Here is a 19736-nt window from a genome sequence, read left to right as displayed (position 1 = left end):
TTAGAAAAGAAATCGTTGTGTTGAATTGGAAAATAAAAGCTGTTGTTTGTTTTTTGTTTTTACAGGGACCTAACTTTCAATCACTTATCGAGGTTGGATGATTCAAGCTTCCTGGGCCTAAGCTTACTAAATACACTGCACATTGGGAATAACAAAGTCAGCTACATTGCTGATTGTGCCTTCCGGGGGCTTTCCAGTTTAAAGACTTTGTAAGTTACACATTTTGCTCTCCGTACATGAACCTAATTGGTTCCTAAATGTGCCCACTTTTCTCCAAGCAGATTTCCTTTGTTGTGAAGGAAATATCTACAGCCTCAGAAGTTGTGTCTTAATCTTTCCCAGATCAGTTTGATTAAAATAGGTCCATTTCATCCATATGTGTTTCTTAGAGGGATTAAAAAGGACAATGATCAGATTGGTTTGGTGATTACACTTAGCCTTCTCAGGATCTCCAGGAAGTCGGTAACTGCTCAAAGGGGAAACGATTGTAAATCCACTGATTTTTCTTTATAAAAATGCAGATTAGAAATTACCCAGAGTGAAAAGATCTACAAAGGGCAGCAAAGGAAGATGCCTGTTTATCATACAAGTTATATCCAGATTTAATCCATCTCCTAAGAGAAGAGAAAATTTTGGATTAATTGACCTTTGAAATATCTCTGAAATGTTCATTTTAATGTTGTGCAGTGGGTTTTTGGTTTTTGCACTGTCAGAAATTTTTGCTCCATTCACTATTTGAAGCATGACATAATTGAAAGACATGCTGTGTGCTTTGGCCAACTCCTGCTAATGTGGTTGGAGCCATGGTTTTAAAGTTTAATGTATTTTTCAGACTGTTCAGGTCTTTCAGAATTGAGTCATCTTGATAGAGGAATTAATAGGACAGGTTCAACTGTCTTGATTTTTGGGCAGCAATACTTAAAATGTTGTTGAGGGAGGAGGGCAGGGAGAGAGAAAATTTTGTATTGTTTTGAAAGGGGTAGAGATGATGTGAGGGATCATGAAGAATTCGTTACAAATCATATGCCACCTGGGCGGTGATCTTAGCTTTTTGAGCGTATCTCTAAGGGGAGTGTTTGTATCTTGTGTTAAATATCTGGTACCGGTTTCAGTAACGTTTCTTTTAATAATTAGGGATCTGAAGAACAATGAAATTTCCTGGACTATTGAAGACATGAACGGTGCTTTCTCTGGGCTTGACAAACTGAGGCGGCTGTGAGTGGGATTTGCTTCATGTTTGTCTCACTCTCTGACCTACACGTTCACTGGAGGTCCAGTCTACAGGTTCACATTCGGAAGAGTTTAGAACTAGAGGCTTTATATCTGGTTGTTTCCCTTGGACATTTTCCCAAATGAGTATTGTTACACAAGATGGGTATTAATTAGCTTTTCTTCCTTGGGATGGTGGTTTTGTTCAACACTTTGGTGAGTTGTAACTTATTTTAATATCTAGATAAGAGTGTTAAATTGTTTTGAGTGCTTAGGCTCTTGGGATTATCATCATATAAAAATTAACATGCTTACTGAGTCCGCCATTTTGAACCTTTCAGAGTTGTATTCCGCTCACAGTTTTTAAGTGGAGTGACCCAGTGTCCACTGACAGTACTGCAGGATGTTCCAAGCAGTAGAGGAGGAAATCCTGCTTCTATTTAGCCTTAAAGTGGCCTTGTAAGGTGGCCAGATTCTGGGTTTTAAGTTTTCGGGTTGAGTTTCATATAGCCCTAAGCTTCTGTGGATGATGAAAGTGTCCATGGGGAGGAAGGGTAAAGAGAAGATCTCCACTATATCTTCTTTACTGATTATAGTTTTTGAGACCATTTACTTGGAAGAAAGTTTCTGCCTCTTCCTAAAAAGACTTTCAAAATCACTGCTTTAATTTAGCTGCCAGAGTAACTTACTGAATACCTACTTTTGCTGAGTTCTCTGCTGAATGCTTTGAGACCCTGCTGAACTGTATTACTGATATAGATGGCATGGATAACATTTTTACAGGATACATTATTTAATTGAAGAGAATAGAATTATTCACAAATGATTTTAAAAGCAATTCTTTTCATGAGAATTCCATCCCCAATTGGCTTTAACTGTTCCAATGTAATTTTTTTTTTTTCCCAGAATACTCCAGGGGAACCGGATTCGATCTATTACCAAAAAAGCCTTTACTGGTTTGGACGCATTAGAACATCTGTGAGTGACTGGAATTTAGTTACCCTAAAGGAATCTGAGATGGTTATCTACTTATGTGTCATGAAAGATAAAGTAGAATGTAATTTTGTTGGCATCCTTTCTGTACCATAAAGTATATTTACACATCTGCTTATCCTGTACCTATTTGTCTACCTATCTATATCTTCATGGCAGTATATAGGTATGTATTTTCCTTTGCATTTGAGGACATTGCTGCACGTTATTGGGTTTTCTTTTAGTTATTTTTCTCAAGCGGTGACATATTTAGTTTTCAAAAACCTACCATTTATTGTATATACATGTCAGGCATTGTGCCAGGTATTTATATACAGTCTCATTTAATCCTCATGAGAAAACTATTCAGGGGCACCTGGGTGGCCCAGTTGGTTAAGTGTCTGACTCTTGATTTTGGCTCAGGTGATCCCTGGGTCATGGGATCGAGCCCCACATGGGGCTCAGCGCTGAGCGTGGAGCCTGCTTTAACATTCTGTCTCTGCCTGTGCCCCTCTCCCTTGCTTGCACTCCATCTCTAAAAAAGGAAAAACTATTCAATAGCTATTACTACCTTTATTTTGAAGTGAAGAAATGGAAGTCCAGAGTGTCCATTGATTCCATCGAACAGTTAAGATGGTGACTTGAATTTTAAAGATACAAAGACCACTCCCCGCAGTCGTCAGGCATAACATTAGGAGACTAGTAGCACTACTGGGAGGCTTTTAGTAGTTTGTTGTTGTGGTTAATTGTAAAGCAGACAGTCCATTTTCCACCTTTGTTCTTTCTCTTTTTCCATTTTGCTACCAGTCCATCGGCTAGCAATTGACAGAAGTAGGACTCAAACCAGGGCTGCCTCTGCCGTAGGCGTCCCTGTGCCGAGCAGCTCTCACCTCCACGAGCTCTGCACCACCCCCTCTTAGCAACTCCTGGCACACAGTTTTGAAATGACATTCAGGGACTCGGATATTTCCAGCCACTAGGAGGGCAAGCTAGCCAACCTTGGTAGGAGTCAAAACCTGCATGAGCTTGAACCGACCAGCTTCTTACAACTGGATCTGTGTTTTATACTTGTCCAGCAAAAGTACAAAGTGATACTAAATGTCTCCACTCTGTTAGGGAATGTTTGTAGCCAAAAGTTTTAATAACTATTAACTTCGACAAAAGATGGTCTGATTTACAATACACATTTGGTTGTACCTGTGTTTGCACTGCGTATCAAGAGGGAAGATTTCACCATTATCCACGACCACCTTGTTGTCTTCTGACTCACTTGTTAGTTTGAGGGAGGTTTGGATGGCTAGCCACACCAACAGAAACAGTTCGGGCTGGAGGAGGGTGATTCTGCATTGCAGAATTTGGAAGGGCGGGCCAGTGTTGCTGGACTTCTTGAAACAAATTACTTTCAGAGGGAAACTAGCCAAAAGGGTTTGTCATCTGACCCATTCCATTTCTGGGAAAGTGGAATTAGTGGATCAGTGGAGTATTGACCTCGGCTTTAGCTTTCTAAACCTTCTTGACTCTCCCAGCCTCTTTCTCTGCCCATGTTTGGTACCTTCACTCTGTCCTCTCTTGCCCCTCATCTCATTCAAAATCCTTTTTGTACACTCTGACCTGTAAAGAAAACCAGAGTAGTAATCATTGTGGAGAATGCTTTAATTCAGACTGCTTGTAGGTACTAGTTACAAATAAAGTCAGCCTCGAATATTCTCTGGTTTTACTAATGCGTTTCCCAGAGTGTGTTACGGCAAGTACATCTCGTCTGAACACCGTACTGTCTTTAGCAGTGACATACATGTGTGTTGCAGAATGGGCTACTAAGAGCATAGGTTTTGAAATTGAAACTAATGGTGTTTGCATCTTAGCTGTGCCTGTCATGCTGAACAAGGTAGTAAAACCATCTTCTTTTGGGTTGCTGTGAGGAGTAAATGTTAAATCATTTAACCCAGTGCATGTCATAGAAAGGATTTGATGCATGATGGGTTTTTTAAAAAGGATAACTATGAAGAATTTTAGTTCTGTATTTAAAAGTTACTCTCAGTAACTTCTGAAGTTCTAACTTCTCAAGTTACTAACTTGAATAATGAGAAACAATAAAGTATCGCAGCAGAACAAGCCATATAACTATTTAAAAAAATACAGCAGAACAGCTTAGGCCCTTAGGAGTCAAATAACCTGTACATAATGATATAAAGCAAATCTCTTTTACTATAACAGAACCTACCTCTGATACAAATAGATATTCTTGTTCTTTGATCTAAGTTTCTTGTGTTCTTCTGGAGTTGCATGGTTTATATATTTTAGCGCATGGAGTAGTTCGGTGAATGGGGTGAGGAGTGTGGGCCCAGCCTTTCCCTGAGGCATGCAGTGACCATAATTCGCTCTAATGTATTTGATTTGTTTTCAGAGATTTGAGTGACAACGCAATCATGTCGTTACAAGGCAATGCATTTTCACAGATGAAGAAACTTCAGCAATTGTAAGCTTTTCTTTTTTCTTCCAAGGGTTTCAAATAAAACATGGTGGGGGGAGCTCTCATGAGGTATGTCATCCTAGATCACGTGTCTATGAAAAGTGTCTAGCACGTTCTCAGCATTACTTAATTTTTATACCAGAAAGCAAAGGGAATTGGTTATTTGTTCCTTTGGTCAAAAAGAGGAGTATCTTTTTGTTTCTGTTAGGAATTTACAATTTACATTTTTGGGACCTAATGCAGGGCAATGAATATCCCAGTAACAGGTCTTCAGTAGTGAGAGATTTTTGATATATCATCAGCCCCTCTCCCTCAGCAGGTCGGTAAGAACAAACAATATGGTGCTAATACACTTCTTACATTTTAAGGTGGACTAGAGAATATTTATTTCATAGGGTGTATTTGGTTTCCACATTCATTGCTTTGTTACTATTTACTTGAGTTAGTTTACTTGTAGAATCTGCATTTCATATAAAACAAATTGAACATAATTACTCTCCTCAGGCATTTAAATACATCAAGCCTTTTGTGCGATTGCCAGCTAAAATGGCTCCCACAGTGGGTGGCAGAAAACAACTTTCAGAGCTTTGTAAATGCCAGTTGTGCCCATCCTCAGCTGCTCAAAGGAAGAAGTATTTTCGCTGTTAGCCCAGATGGCTTTGTGTGTGGTGAGTGTACCTGTTGCCTCTGCATTCCTTCTTTTTCCCTCCAGCTAATGGTTTTGAATAAGCTTATGTTCCCTGTCTCTTTTTTTTAATGTTTATTTATTTTGAGAAAGAGTGCAAGTGGGGGAGGGGCAGAGAGAAAGAGGGAGACACTGAATCTGAAGCAGACTCTAGGCTCTGAGCTGTCAGCACAGAGCCCGACGCAGGGCTCAAACTCATGAACTGTGAGATCATGACCTGAGCTGAAGTCAGATGCTTAACAGACTGGGCCATCCCTAATGGCGCCCCCTAAGCTTCTGTTCTCTTAATGAAGCTTCCGTGTCTGCTGAGGTAGATGTAAATGGATCTATAGTGATGATTTTAATGTTACAGATGAGAGTTTTCCAAAATGTCATTGTTTTGACATCAGGGTGGTTTGATGGAAAGAGTAGGACATTGGATCTTGGGAGAATTGAAGGACAGGGGCAGTCCTCCTGCTTCCCTAAATCTCAATCTCTGTGTCCGTGAAATGGGAACTCTGTGGACTTCCCTTCCCAACCGTGGGGTTGTTGAGAGGCTGAACTAACCCCTGTGTAAATGCTGTGTATTAAGAGTAGAAAGAGAAAAATTATCTGCTTATGATTGATGGGCCGTTAACAATTTTGCTCCCGGTGGGTAAAGCGCTATAAGGAGTAGAAAGTTTGAATTGATTATAAATAAATGTAAGGTCCATTGTCATAGCATCTAAGAATCTCAGTGTCAGAAATCTCACACTTCACGTTGCTAGTCAGCAGATCGGATCAAAAGCCAGGTTCTCATCTCCCTGGTGCAGGCTTCTGTCTACCACACCACACTGCTGTTTACTATTCACCACCATGGAGACCTTTGTAAAAATAAATGTGCACATAGAACACGAAATCGACTTGTGCTTAAATTTTAGCGTGTGTGTTAAGATATTACAGAACCTAATTTTACATTGGCCTTTAAAAATTTATTTGAAACTGCTTTGCCTACGATTGTTTAGTCAAGTACAAGAAAAATATATTTTTTTAGGTTGCAGCATTAAACAGTGCCAACGGTTTCTGGAAATAAAATGTCTGATGTAGCTTTTGGATCTAAATAAGCTTTTGGCACTCATCTAGAAGGGCCTGAGCCATGCCTTTCCCATGGTGCTTATTTCACAGTTCTCTAGTCTCAAGATAGGAACGCGATTACTTTGAGACGTACATATGGTGTCCTTAGATTTTTCTGTCACTCCTTCCATTGTGGATCTAAACATTGATATACCAGATGAGAATTTTAGAATAATTCCACGGAAGAAGAAACCATCCTGATTACAGCATGGTATTGGAAGTGTGCAGCATTGGAGTTATCAGAACATTCCCACGCCCCATTCACACACGTGCAGACACAGAGGCACACATAATCATTCTCTCTCTCTCTCTCTCTCTCTCTCTCTCTCTCTCTCTCTCACACACACACACACACACACACACACACACACTCACACGAGTTGTTTTTCTAGAGCACCCAGATAATACATTTCAGTATTTCTAAGCTGTTTTCCTTCTGGGTTTAGACCATCTCCAAGAAACTGCAGTTCAAGAAGGTAACTTTTCCAAAAAGTAACAGAGAACTAAAAATAGCTGTTTGGAATGAAAGAGTTGCTCAGCTCTAATTATAATGTAGCTCCAACAGTGTAGCACAGCGGCCTGATTGATTGTCCACCCGAAACCCCAGGCTGAAGCCAGGGTCTCACAGGAAGTTTGAAAGATGCTTTTTCTTTCACTGCAGGATTATCTTTTTCTGCTGTATCTAAAAATTACTGCTTTTTAATATGGGTTCTGTCTTTGGTAAATGGGGTGTTAATTGCTCTTTAGTGATAGTGATTTCTTAATTTCCCTGCTGCTTACTCATGGGTAACATGGAAAAAAATCACACTTCCCCAAAACAAGTAGCATTTAAGTATGATCTCTGAGCCTGGAAGTTCCATAACTGATTTCTTCTTGTATCTGTATGAAAAAAGCATAAGGGGCCTAGGATAACCTATCTTCCAAAATAGCAGTCTCCTCTCAGTTAGTGACTGATAAATAAGTTTGTCTCTCTTTGAAGTGAACAAATTAGTTGATAAACACTCTCCCAGGCCATCATTTCAACACTAGGACTGTTAGTCCATTTGTGAAACATACTCAAAGGGTAAAACCTAAGCCCTCATTTGTTTTGGGTTTCTTGGTATTAAAAAGTGAGTAGCTTTTGGACTCTCAAGCCTTAAAATTGTTTTGTTTTCTCCTCTCCATTTTGAACAGATGATTTTCCTAAACCCCAGATCACGGTTCAGCCAGAAACACAGTCGGCAATAAAAGGTTCCAATTTGAGTTTTATCTGCTCGGCTGCCAGCAGCAGTGATTCCCCGATGACTTTTGCTTGGAAAAAAGACAATGAACTACTGCATGATGCTGAAATGGAAAATTACGCACACCTGCGGGCCCAAGGCGGCGAGGTGATGGAGTACACCACCATTCTCCGGCTGCGCAGCGTGGAATTCACCAGTGAGGGGAGATATCAGTGTGTCATCTCCAATCACTTTGGCTCATCCTACTCTGTCAAAGCCAAGCTCACAGTAAATAGTATGTGATCTGACTTTTCCTTTTGCATTTAAAGACGCCTTTTAGATTTGGTTTTCTCTTACTCCTGACCCTGTCTTCTGCTCAGTTTCCCACCCTTCCCTTCTCTGCCTCTCTACAAAATTAAGAGTCTTGGCATCTACACAAGCAGTTATTGTGTCGAGGACCCCATCGTGGTGGGTAACACAGGAGTGAATCAGACACTCTTTGCTCTCCTGGGAGTTCACAATGTATTAGTCTTTTTTTTTAAATTTTTTGCAATGTTTATTTATTTTTGAAAGAGAGAGAGACACAGAGTGCGAGCGGGGTGGGGGTGGGGGGGCAGGGAGAGAGGGAGACACAGAATCCGAAGCAGGCTCCAGGCTCTGAGCTGTTAGCACAGAGCCCAATACAGGGCCTGAACTCACAAACCATGAGATCATGGCCTGAGCCAAAGTTCAATGCTTAACTGAGCCACCCAGGCACCCCATTTTTTTTCATTTTTAATTTTTGGAGAGTGTGCGTGCAAGCAGAGGAGGGGCAGAGGGAGAGAGAGAATCCCAAGCAGGCTCCATGCTGACCCTGATGTGGATCTCAATCCTACGACCCTGGAATCATGGCCTGAGCCAAAATCAAGAGTCAGACACTCAACCACCTGAGCCACTCAGACACCCCAACAATGTATTAGTCTGATGCGGGGAGGCCATGATGTATGCTGTTAGAGCACACCGCCTTTAATTCTGAGGTCTGGGTTGGAATCCTGCAACTCGTGCTTATAGCTGTGTAACCCTTAGCAAGTTACTTAACCTTTCTGTGCCTCCATTTCCACATCTTTTTCCCCCCCACATCTTTCAATTAGGAATAATGGTACCTACCTTACAGAGAGGTGTGATCTTCACTAAATAAAATAATTGGTACAGAGAACTTAGCAGAATACCTAGAATACAGTGAATGCTCACTGAAGGCAGTAAGTATTAGCTAGTGTTAGTAAAAATATGTAATTACTTTGTGTGGCTGGTATACATTTTTATGACTGGAGTCTTACCACTTTATCTTTAATCATTTGTACTTTCCGTGGTAGGAGATTTTCTTGCATGATACATTAATGTATCCATTCTACAAATGGTTGCTGAGGCCTGACACATACAATTTTGAGTTTAAAATTGTAGGACAAAACACATATCTAAAGTCATAGAATGTTGGAGCCAGGAGAGAGTGGTCAGCGTACAAAGAGATTAATTGATTTGCCCAGGATCTCACAGATGATTACTGAGAGAACTGAGAAGTATCTTGAAAATAGCAGAAAGACCTTCACTCTGAACATCAGGTGACCTGTGTTGTTTCAGCCTGACTTCATCATTTCTGTGTCTGTGTAACCTTGAGGGCATCTCTTCGTCTCAGCTTTACATTCCTTATCTTGCAATCAGAAATAACACCAGCCTTAACTATGTCAGGGGCATTGGTAGGTATGTACTTAAAAAAAAAAAACCAGGATGGAAATGAACCGCTAAAACTCCATAGCACTGATGCCCATATTCTTTATCTGATTTCAGTGCTTCCTTCCTTCACCAAGACCCCCATGGACCTTACCATCCGGGCTGGGGCAATGGCGCGTCTGGAGTGTGCCGCCCTGGGGCATCCAGCCCCACAGATAGCCTGGCAGAAGGACGGGGGCACAGACTTCCCTGCTGCGAGGGAGAGACGCATGCATGTTATGCCTGAGGACGATGTGTTCTTTATTGTGGATGTGAAGATAGAGGACATCGGGGTTTATAGCTGCACAGCTCAGAACAGTGCAGGAAGCATTTCTGCAAATGCGACTCTGACTGTCCTAGGTAGGTGGCTGTTGTCAGGTTCCGTGATGTAAGTTAATCTTAAAGATAACTAGCTCCCCCAGAGGCCCTAAGTGTCCCAAGTTGTGAGGGTGAGAGGTAATCCATAAGACACTGCCTTCCCTTGGAGAGGGCAGATGGCTTCTTGGGAGCTCGACGTGGGGAGTGCGTTACATCTTCTAGCCTGAGGCCAGTGAGATGAATCTGCTTCTTCTGTTCCGAGGGCAGGGGAAAAGTAAATGCTTTGAAGCTTCCCCTTTTTGGAGTCACCTTTTCCTCTGCCCTCCTCTTCCCATTGCCCAGTCTCTACCAATAATCCTAACACTATAAAAACTATGTAAGGAAAAAAAAAACATGTGAGCAGATTGGGAAGGACCTGTTCTCTTTACGTGGCCTGCCCTGCCATTCTGGAAATCAGGAGTTTGTCTTTTACCTTTTGCCTCAACGGGAGCTTTTTAAGCATTTGAATATGTTAATCATCTGTGTATCTTTGAAAGAGTTGAGCAAAGTAACCTATGAATACCAGAAAATAAAAATACTTTCATAATTTAAATATAGGTTTGGACATCTAGCACTAGAAAGTTTCCCTTTAAAACATTTAAACATTCTGAAATCTTTCTTCCATCAACACATCCTCCTGCTTAAAATTATTTTTATATATCTTCTGTTTCTAAGAAATGTCTAAAATGTTTCACATTGCCCCTCTTCCACAATTCCCAATCTTGCCAAGAGTGAGAGAGGCTGAGATTTGAAAAATAGTAAATATTATCCTTAACAGGTGTCACAATAAATGACAGCCAAATAATGAAATGAAATCCCAAATGTTGTATACACATTTAGGCTCTTAAAGAAGTGTACACATTAAGACGTGGAAGAATACATTGTTAGGTGCCAGTTTTAGTAAATTGAACTAGTGGGTCTTATGATATGCAGAACCTAATTTCATTTAGATTAAAAGCATAACTTGTCATTTCAGAGACACCATCCTTTCTGCGGCCCCTGTTGGACCGAACTGTAACCAAGGGAGAAACGGCCGTCCTGCAGTGCATTGCTGGAGGTAGCCCTCCTCCCAGACTGAACTGGACCAAGGATGACAGCCCCTTGGTGGTCACCGAAAGGCACTTTTTTGCAGCAGGCAATCAGCTGCTGATCATTGTGGACTCTGATGTCAGCGATGCTGGGAAGTACACGTGTGAAATGTCTAATACCCTTGGCACTGAGAGAGGCAACGTGCGCCTCAGTGTGATCCCCACTCCCACCTGCGACTCCCCTCAGATGACCGCTTCGTCATTAGACGACGACGGATGGGCCACCGTGGGCGTCGTGATCATAGCAGTGGTTTGCTGTGTGGTGGGCACGTCGCTCGTGTGGGTGGTCATCATATACCACACAAGGCGGAGGAACGAAGATTGCAGCATTACCAACACAGGTGTGTAAACAGAAGCTTGGCACAGGGGGCCGTCGTCATGTGTGTTTGTGGTCCCGTGGTAATTTTCGTCTAGAATGTATGTCTCACATCCTGAGGCCATGGCAGAGGGGTGACTCACTTGTTGCAAGCTGCAGAAATACGGTTAGCTAAAAATAACACCTCAGCCCCAAAGAAAGCTGACATTTAAAGATTAATCCTTTTTGTTAAAACCTCATCAGAATATCCTGTTGGCTGTGAGATACAGCCCAAATCACAGAGTAAAACAGACTCACTCTTTCACACGGTGGTGATGGAGAACAGGAGCAGCCTTTCAGCTGTGAGCTTTACACGCTGACGTAGTTCTTTGTCTTGTCATGTGCGTGCAGCCATCTGGGGAGGATCCTGTTATTAGTGGGAGGGGGCTGTCACTTGACTAATACGTGCAGACTCCTCTGCTGGTAAATATTAAGTTGGAAAAATGGCAGAAATCAAGCTTAATTCAAGAGCTTAGATACATCCCATGAAAATTCCTAAGCCTTTATTTTTTGAAATTTGGGAGGGGTATTCTGTAGAAGATCAGTAGAAAATGGGCTTGTGCTTGCCGAGCAGCAGACAGAAAGCCCTAATCTTCCTTACCTAAATACTATACAATCAAGATGGGTTTTCAGGAGGAGGTTTACTTGATTTGTACAGAAACCCAAACAGTATTTACTGTTCATCAAGGAAGGCTGTGGGGTACGTACGGTCATCCTGGGTTAACAGAGTGCTGTTGTTGGATTGTAGATGAGACCAACTTGCCAGCAGATATCCCTAGTTATTTGTCATCTCAGGGAACCTTAGCCGACAGGCAGGATGGGTACATCTCCTCAGAAAGTGGAAGCCACCACCAGTTCGTCACTTCTTCAGGAGGAGGATTTTTCTTACCGCAACACGACAGTAACGGTAAGTGTTTAAAATGAACACGGGCTGTAGTTGTTTTGAAATAATTTGATGGAAGGCTGAAGTACAGTTCAAGAAATCGATACACTCATATATTCAGGAACTGGCCTAGCATCACTAGCAAAGCTTGAAACTAAATACTTTTATGCTGTTCTCTTAAATACTGGAAAAATCTTTGTTTCTGATAATAATAGAAGACCAGTGGAAGAACTAAAGTTTAATTTCCCCATGCAACACAGTATTTTCTTTACACCGTAAATGCTCTTTGGCCCCGAACGTTCTCCTTTTTTAAATGACGTTAACTGGTTTCATGTATGGTCTTAAAAGTCAAATGAGAGGAATCAAATTCTGACTCTTTAAGAACTGTATGGTTTTGGGGCACCTGGGTGGCTCAGTCGGCTTCCAACTTCGGCTTCCAACTTCAGCTCAGGTCATGATCTCACAGTTCCTGGGTTCGAGCCCTGCATTGGGTTCTGTGGTGACAGCTCAGAGCTTGGAACCTGCTTTGGATTCTGTGTCTCCTCTTTCTCTGCCCCTTCCCCACTCACATTCTGTCTTTCTGTCAAAAATAAGCATTAAAAAAAGAACTGTGTGGTTTTAAGAATAACCATGGAGGCAGCATAAGGCAAGCACACAGGCTTGGTTCAAGACCCACTTCTGACACTTACTCCCTGTGTATCCTTGGGCATTTCTATAGTACTTATTAGGTTGTTGTGAAATTAAAATGATACTGGAAAACTGCATAGTGCTTGGCACATACTAAAGGGCTCAAAAAGTGAAAGCTATTGACATTCTTTTCAAACATTTTACCATCTTGTCCCACAAGCATTTATTGAATATCTGCTCTGTGGTGGGCTCTGTAGTCAAGAGGGAAGATACTTGTTTTCAGTCTCATAGTGTAGTCAGTGATGAGACAAAAATTTGAACAAATAATCACAAAGTGCTTGGCAAGGCAGCGGTCTAGAGATAGAAGATTTGCACACCCAAGTGGGTGTTCTGGTTGGGCTCATTTGGTTGCAAAGGGCAGAAGCCCAAGCTTGTTCAAATGTAGCAGGGTTTACCCGAGACATTTATGAAAGTTTAAAGCAACAGAACTGGAACGCAATAATGCTGTGTCACGTGGGCGCCGGGGCTGGAGATTGGTGCTGTCAGCAGCTCCAGAGGCCACCAGCATCACTGATCGCATTCTGCACAGTCTCTTCTCTCGAAGACTGCCCGGTTCCTACTTCTCAGGCACATGGCCTATCATGGCATCTCTCACCTGCACCACATCTCTTGTCCTCCTTCTACTGTGGCCACTGCTAACTGGCATATCATTTCTGGGTTTTTTGGCTCAGATACTCACAGTAGGGATTTATTTTTTTTTTTTGGCCAAGCTCATCTTTGAGCTGGGCATTCAGAGATCATTTGCTGAAGGCCCCTTCCTCATCCTGCTCACCTGTGACATTATGGAGGAAGAGGGCAGTGCTGATGCCATCATGTGTTTCAGACCATGGCTGCTTTAGGTGCTGTACGCAGACACACGGATCAGTTTCTCTCGTAAGCCGGGCGGGGAGGCTCACCCAGGTGAACACGTCCGTATGATGGTTAATCAAGTGACTCTTTCTGTAAGATGGCACAGATTTAGTTAGTTACTAATCCATAGGCCTCAGTAAATTTCCTGCTATAAATTTCTGCAATTTATTTCTTTTATATGTCATTCTATCCAAAATTTTTGTCTCTAAATAATGGAAAAATACCAAAAGTGGAGACAGTGTTGAAGGATACTTGAATCAAATTCATTTGGTGACCGAGATGTCTGTTTTAAAGGAACGTGCAATATCGACAATAGCAGTGAAGCCGATGTGGAAGTTTCCACGGATCCATTCCTTTGTCCCTTTTTGGGATCCTCAGGCCCTGTGTATTTGAAGGGGAATGTATGTGGCTCCGATCCTTTTGAAGCCTATCATACAGGTATGTGGTTTTCTTATCTGAGTCCTGTTTCCTGGAGAGATTTTCAGAAGCACTAACTCTGGCTCTTTCTGATTATGTCCCCAAATTCGAAAGGCTGTGGCCCTGACCTGAGAACAGCTTTAATGGACCACTGTGAGCCCAGTCACATAAAGAAAAAGGAGTGCTACCCATGTCCTTATCCTTCAGAAGAATCCTGTGAACAGAATGGCAGTGATGTAGGATGGCCTTCACATGTGAGGAAATTAATCAACTCCACTTACTCTCAGAATGAAGGACCCGGAATGAAAAGTTTGTGTCTAAACAAGTCCTCTTTAGATTTCAGTCTAAGTCCAGAGCCAGCATCAGTTGCTTCAAGTAATTCTTTCATGGGTGAGTTTATTAACTTAGTAGACCCCTTAACTCAGGACTCACATTCCATGTTGTATGTGGGAGAGCAGCGAGCGCCTCAGATGCCAAACTTGTGAAGAGTGTTTTGTCGTTGTTGTTGTTGAAATGGTGTTGTCATGACATCCTGTGAGTTAGTACACGTGTTTCTAAAGGCGGAGTCAGCCACGGGGGATTTTCCTTGATTATATATGTAATCCGTAAGTAAGCCCTAGGAGCTTTCTGGTTAACACTGTGTGTGGCATCATCTAGAAGACAAGAATTTGGGGAGTGACTTAGGAGCTCCATTTGTCAGCCATGTGGAAAAAGTGGTTTTGGGCTACGGCAGCTTTTGGGGTGGAGTTGTGCGTGCTGCATGATTGTGGTTTGGGCTGTCTGGTGGTGCTCACACTTGGACCACGGTCGGAGGGTGGACAGCGTCCTGCTTGGCAACATCTGCCCGTCTGCCAAGCCGGACTGCTTTGGTGGAGGAGCCCGTCAGAGCCTTAAAGCCCAAGTTGGTGGTGGTAGACACTGGCTAGTGCCAAGACTCATTTGTGAGTTTTTTGGTCTAGTGCTTCAGACAAGCAACGGATAGAACTGAGGCCATCTTTTCACTGAGTGAGGATATGGGAAAATGAACCACAAATTATCTTGTTTTTAAAAAATGGAATTTTAAAACCGTTTACCAGCTTTTAAGAAATTTTGTTTTGTCACAGTGTAACTACTTATATTCCTTCTTTTAACAATGAAAATATCTTTTATATGACTGCAACAAGAATTTGAGTCAAATAATATTTTGTTAGTGAAGAAGAAAGGGCAAGGCATTGGGATGATTTTGAGAGAAAGTTTCTGTATCTAGGCACAATTTAGTTGTAACCAACAATCCATATCTCCTTCATGGAAAATTGTGGACCCTTCAGTAACAAAGCTAGGATTTGGAAGAACTTACATTGGGGAACTTCATTGCACAGTGATTAATATTACTGTAGGTTATGAAATGCAATGATTGGACATATGTGTTCATTCCTCAGCTCCGTTCCGTAAGTTCTCTCTCCATAACACAGATGCACATATACCTGAAACCATAAGTGACTTGTACAAAACACTTATTTGTGCTCACGGGGTAAGATGCTCCTTCATTTAAAATGTTTTAATATCCATACTAGCCAAAGGACCCATATGTTAAGGGGTCTTTTTTGTTTTGTTTGTTTTTTGTTTTCTTTCAGGAACATTTGGAAAGCCTCTGAAGAGAGCTCACCTGGATGCTTTTTCAAGCTTTGGACAGCCATCAGATTGTCAGCCAAGAGCATTTCACCTAAAAGCTCGTTCTTCCCCAGACTTGGACTCTGAGTCAGAGGAATATGGGAAAGAAAGGACAGATTTTCAGCAAGAAAATCACACGTGTACCTATCAACAGACCTTAGAAAACCATAGGACTCCAAATTTTCAGTCTTATGACTTGGACACCTAGACTGAGTAGGAGCAAAGAAGAGCTCTAACATACTACCTCAAGCAGACTTTTATTTAAAAGAGAGAGAATCCTATGTTTTTAAATGGAGTTATGAATTTTAAAAGGATAAAATGTCTTATTTATACAGATGGACCAAAATTACAAAAAGTTATAAAAAATTTTATACTGGGAGTAACTTTCATATAAGGATACCTTTTTAAACTATTTTAACTTTGTTTTATGTGAAAAAAAAATCTTAATGTAAATTAATGGTATGAATCCATGACTTTTATGTATTTTTATAATGCCAGATTTCTTTTTATTGAAAATGAGTACTAAAACATTTTAATTAATACCTGTCTTGTACCTTTTTTGAATAGAGGTCACTTCATTTTATTTTGCACATTGCATTTAATAAAATGTGTCATTTTGATCCTAAGCCCCATCTATACAATTACAGTTTTTGTTGTTCTCAACACATTTTAGGCTTAATAATTTCATATTATCACGTCCAAATTGAAGGAAATTCTACTTAGCACATTAAAATATGAGCAAAAACTGACCATTCTGCCTATCACACAGAGTTGAGGTAATGCAAACTCAAATCAGATTAGTGTATATAAAAGCACATTGTAAACGAAAAAGAGCTACAAAGATTCGAGGTGTATTAATTTATTTCTAACTTTACAAACATTTGTTGGTATAGTCTGGTATAATGTAGTGCAACCACCATTGCTTAAATCACTGCTCAAGCCATGTTTCTTTAATTATAATAATGCCTTACGTGGCCTGATGCCTTGTGCTTTTCCAAATAGTTTCACATTTACCATCCCTTTAATTATAACAAGAGCATGGTTTACTGCACATTTCTGTAGTTAAAGTGGCTATAACAGAGGTGATTTTCATTTACTGTTCCAGGTTATAGTGGGATGCTGATAGAAATCTTGGCTATTTTTTTACTGATTTTGTGTTGGATGAGCAGTTCTTATAAAAAAGGTACTTTTAAGCTATTCTAAAGAATTAAAATATTTTCCTAATTTGGTTATCCTGCTTTTGGTAAAAACTGAGTATCAAATCTGTTACTTAAACTATTTAAAATATTTGTTTTAAATAGTATTTAAGTGAAAATGTCATTACATGGTGCGTATATACACACAAAACATGAATATAGTCATCTTTAAAATTGACATTATTTCAATTACTTGAAGTAAACTTAAGTCTACTAATTCAGGTGATGAAATTGGATTTTTTAAAGGCAATTCTTGTTTACGTCTATAGTTTAAAGACCAATCCTCTTGCCCAATAATAGTTAAATATATATGGGAAGAGTTAATGCATAGCACATTAAGCTTTAAAATCCAACCTGATGAAGGTGTGAATTTATGCCATTGTCAGTCCTTTGAACTAAAGTGTGTTTGAACTAAAGTGTTAGAAAAGCAGATTCTTCTCGGAGGATATGTTGGGGGGGGGGTGACGTTTTCCTGCTTAGGGAGTGTCCAGTTTTGCTGTCTGTGAGCCAGAAACGACCCCAGACTGTAGTAAGATTTTCTTCTTTTAATGTAGACATCAGAGTCTAGGACAGGAAGTTGATCCTTCCTTGGAACACCAGTGACTATGTGCAGAGAAGTGATTTTGTATGCTTTGGCTTTATCATATTGCCAGACTTTCAAAATCTTACTAACTTGTCTTCATTATTGCCAGATGTGTTGCAAGCATTGATGGGGGCCTATTCAATGATTAAGAACTTCTTTTAACGGATTTCATTTTTCCGGACTTAGCCACAAAGGTTTAAATCATTAACACTTGAAATTCAAAAATTATATTCACTCTACTTTAATATGATTTTTCCCTTTTACTCTGTGTGTATATATGGATTACAGATAATTTTAGCTGTGTGGAAAAACAGGAGCTCAATTTCTCTTTGACATTTGCAGGAAAAGAACGTATATAATCACAAAATGAATCTAGTAAGTATTAATATATCCTAGAATAATACAGACTTCAGAAAAAGATAAATACCAAATCATTTAGTTTATGAAAAATAATGCCTAAAATTTTTCAATTTAATCTTTCTGTGCTTTCTGATAAAGACTAATTCACATACAACATGTCTTAATAGATGTTCACGCCACTTTCATAGTGTTTTCTTCATTACCAGTGCTAATGATAACATCGTTACTGTGTGTAATCTCAACCTGTTTTTTAAGATATTCGGACATAAAGGTTATATAACTGTGGCAGGCAACATTAAAAAAATTTTTTTAATGTTTATTTTTGTGAGAGACCGAGTATGAGCAGGGGAGGAGCAGAGAGAGAGGGAGACACAGAATCCGAAGCAGGCTCCAGGCCCTGAGCTGTCACCACAGAGCCCGACTCAGGGCTCGAACCCAGGAACCGTGAGATCATGACCTGAGCCAAAGTCGGACACTTACCCAACAGCCACCCAGGTGCCCCAGCAATATTTCGTAATGTCTAGTCTGTGGAACGTTTACAACTCACTTTCACAGTCCTCTTAACAGAAGCCAGAAATTACTTCTCAGAATAAAGCCAATGGTACTATTTTTAAAAACTTGATGTCAAAAAGGAAAGTGAATTGCTATTTGTACACACCTGAAGGGTGTTAGTCCTTTTGATTTAATGTGATAGGAAGTAAGTTATAACCAACATTACAATAGATGTGCTACAGGGGTATTTTTCAAGAAGGAGAACCAAATGTCACCACAGAGAGCCTGCTATGTGCCTCCCACTCTCGGAATCTGCAGTGGTTGGACTTGTGTAATAGGATAATTTAGAACTCACTATTTTTTAAGACGGCATTCCATGAACACATTGAATAGCTCAGCGTCCTGCCAAAAAAACTATTAGAGTCTTCAAAGAGGGGTACGGTTTCTTCATGAATTGGAATTATTTCAATATTTGAGAAATATCCAGTTACCAGAACTTACCTTTTCCATGAGGCACTTTTTAAACTAATGTATAAAAAGAAAGTCTTTTAACAGAGAAATATTGATCCCAATATTTGGGACCATTTGGTTTGTTTTTGTTTTTGTTTTTTTTGAGAAATCTGATAATTGGTGTCTTTTAATAAAGATGTTTGATTTAACTTGAGATGTATTACTGAGATTAAAAAACATGAAAATCTATATTATAGATTGAAATGTATACAGTTTCCCCAAATCTCTCTATTGTAAAAATTTCAAGATAATTATCATTTCTACCGGTTTTAGTGTCTAGGGTCCGAATTCTGTATCCTCCCATATGTTGATTGATATCCATGAGCATAAGAAATTATAATCAGTATTCGCATGTAGCCTTTTATTAGAATTACATGTTTTAAAGAATTTTTAAGAATACATCTTAATAAGGCAAAGCAATCCACAATTGTTACAATTTCACTCTCGGATTTCTATAATTTTCATGTATCTCTGTTGGGTTTTATGGTTGATTTTAGCTTTTAACAAGTAAACTTTTTTTTTTAATCCTGTTTAAACATAACACCTAATGCCTTCATGAGATTGTCATTGTTTTGGTAGTTACTGTGATATTTCTGCATATGGTTTTGTTTTGATCTATCTACAGCTCAGAGTGGAAATTTGATAACACACTCTCAGCTGTCAGACATTTCTTATATACTTAGTTGTATGTATATTTTGAATCAGTGATAGAGAAATGAGTAAAATGATCCTTGTCCTAATTAATCAGAGGGACAGGAAGCAGGTTCATAAATACTTATAATACCTTGCATTAAATAGCTTTGGCCCCTGTAGCTATTTTTTAACTAACTTTGTAATTTTAATGGAACTATCTACAAGTGTTAAATGCACTTCACTCAGCGTGTCCTAGAACAAGTTGATTATCCAGGTTTCCCACCTGCATCCCAGAACAATTTC

At 40.1% G+C, this 19736-nt stretch overlaps 1 protein-coding gene across 2 annotated transcripts in view; it reads left to right on the top strand.

Annotated features, from left to right (window-relative positions):
* The window catches only part of LRIG3 (leucine rich repeats and immunoglobulin like domains 3), a 52439-nt gene extending 33098 nt beyond the window's left edge, over nt 1–19341 (top strand). The window contains exons 8-19 of one of the 2 annotated variants that reach the window (XM_060657102.3): nt 66–209; nt 1135–1215; nt 2116–2187; nt 4586–4657; nt 5156–5319; nt 7602–7922; nt 9452–9733; nt 10707–11159; nt 11922–12080; nt 13887–14030; nt 14124–14399; nt 15623–19341. In XM_060657102.3, coding sequence (XP_060513085.3) covers nt 66–209; nt 1135–1215; nt 2116–2187; nt 4586–4657; nt 5156–5319; nt 7602–7922; nt 9452–9733; nt 10707–11159; nt 11922–12080; nt 13887–14030; nt 14124–14399; nt 15623–15867 — 2413 coding nt within the window. In that variant the 3' untranslated portion in view covers nt 15868–19341. The remainder of the gene's footprint in view (nt 1–65; nt 210–1134; nt 1216–2115; nt 2188–4585; nt 4658–5155; nt 5320–7601; nt 7923–9451; nt 9734–10706; nt 11160–11921; nt 12081–13886; nt 14031–14123; nt 14400–15622) is intronic. The other variant, XM_060657103.3, reaches the window with a different exon arrangement.
* The last annotated feature ends 395 nt before the right edge of the window (nt 19342–19736 follow it).

This window comes from Panthera onca, chromosome B4 (assembly GCF_046562875.1).
Source record: "Panthera onca isolate mPanOnc1 chromosome B4, mPanOnc1 haplotype 2, whole genome shotgun sequence".
NCBI classification, from domain to species: Eukaryota; Metazoa; Chordata; class Mammalia; order Carnivora; family Felidae; genus Panthera; species Panthera onca.
The sequence above is the reverse complement of the archived record's forward strand: the minus strand, read 5'-3'. Positions and strand labels throughout refer to the sequence as shown.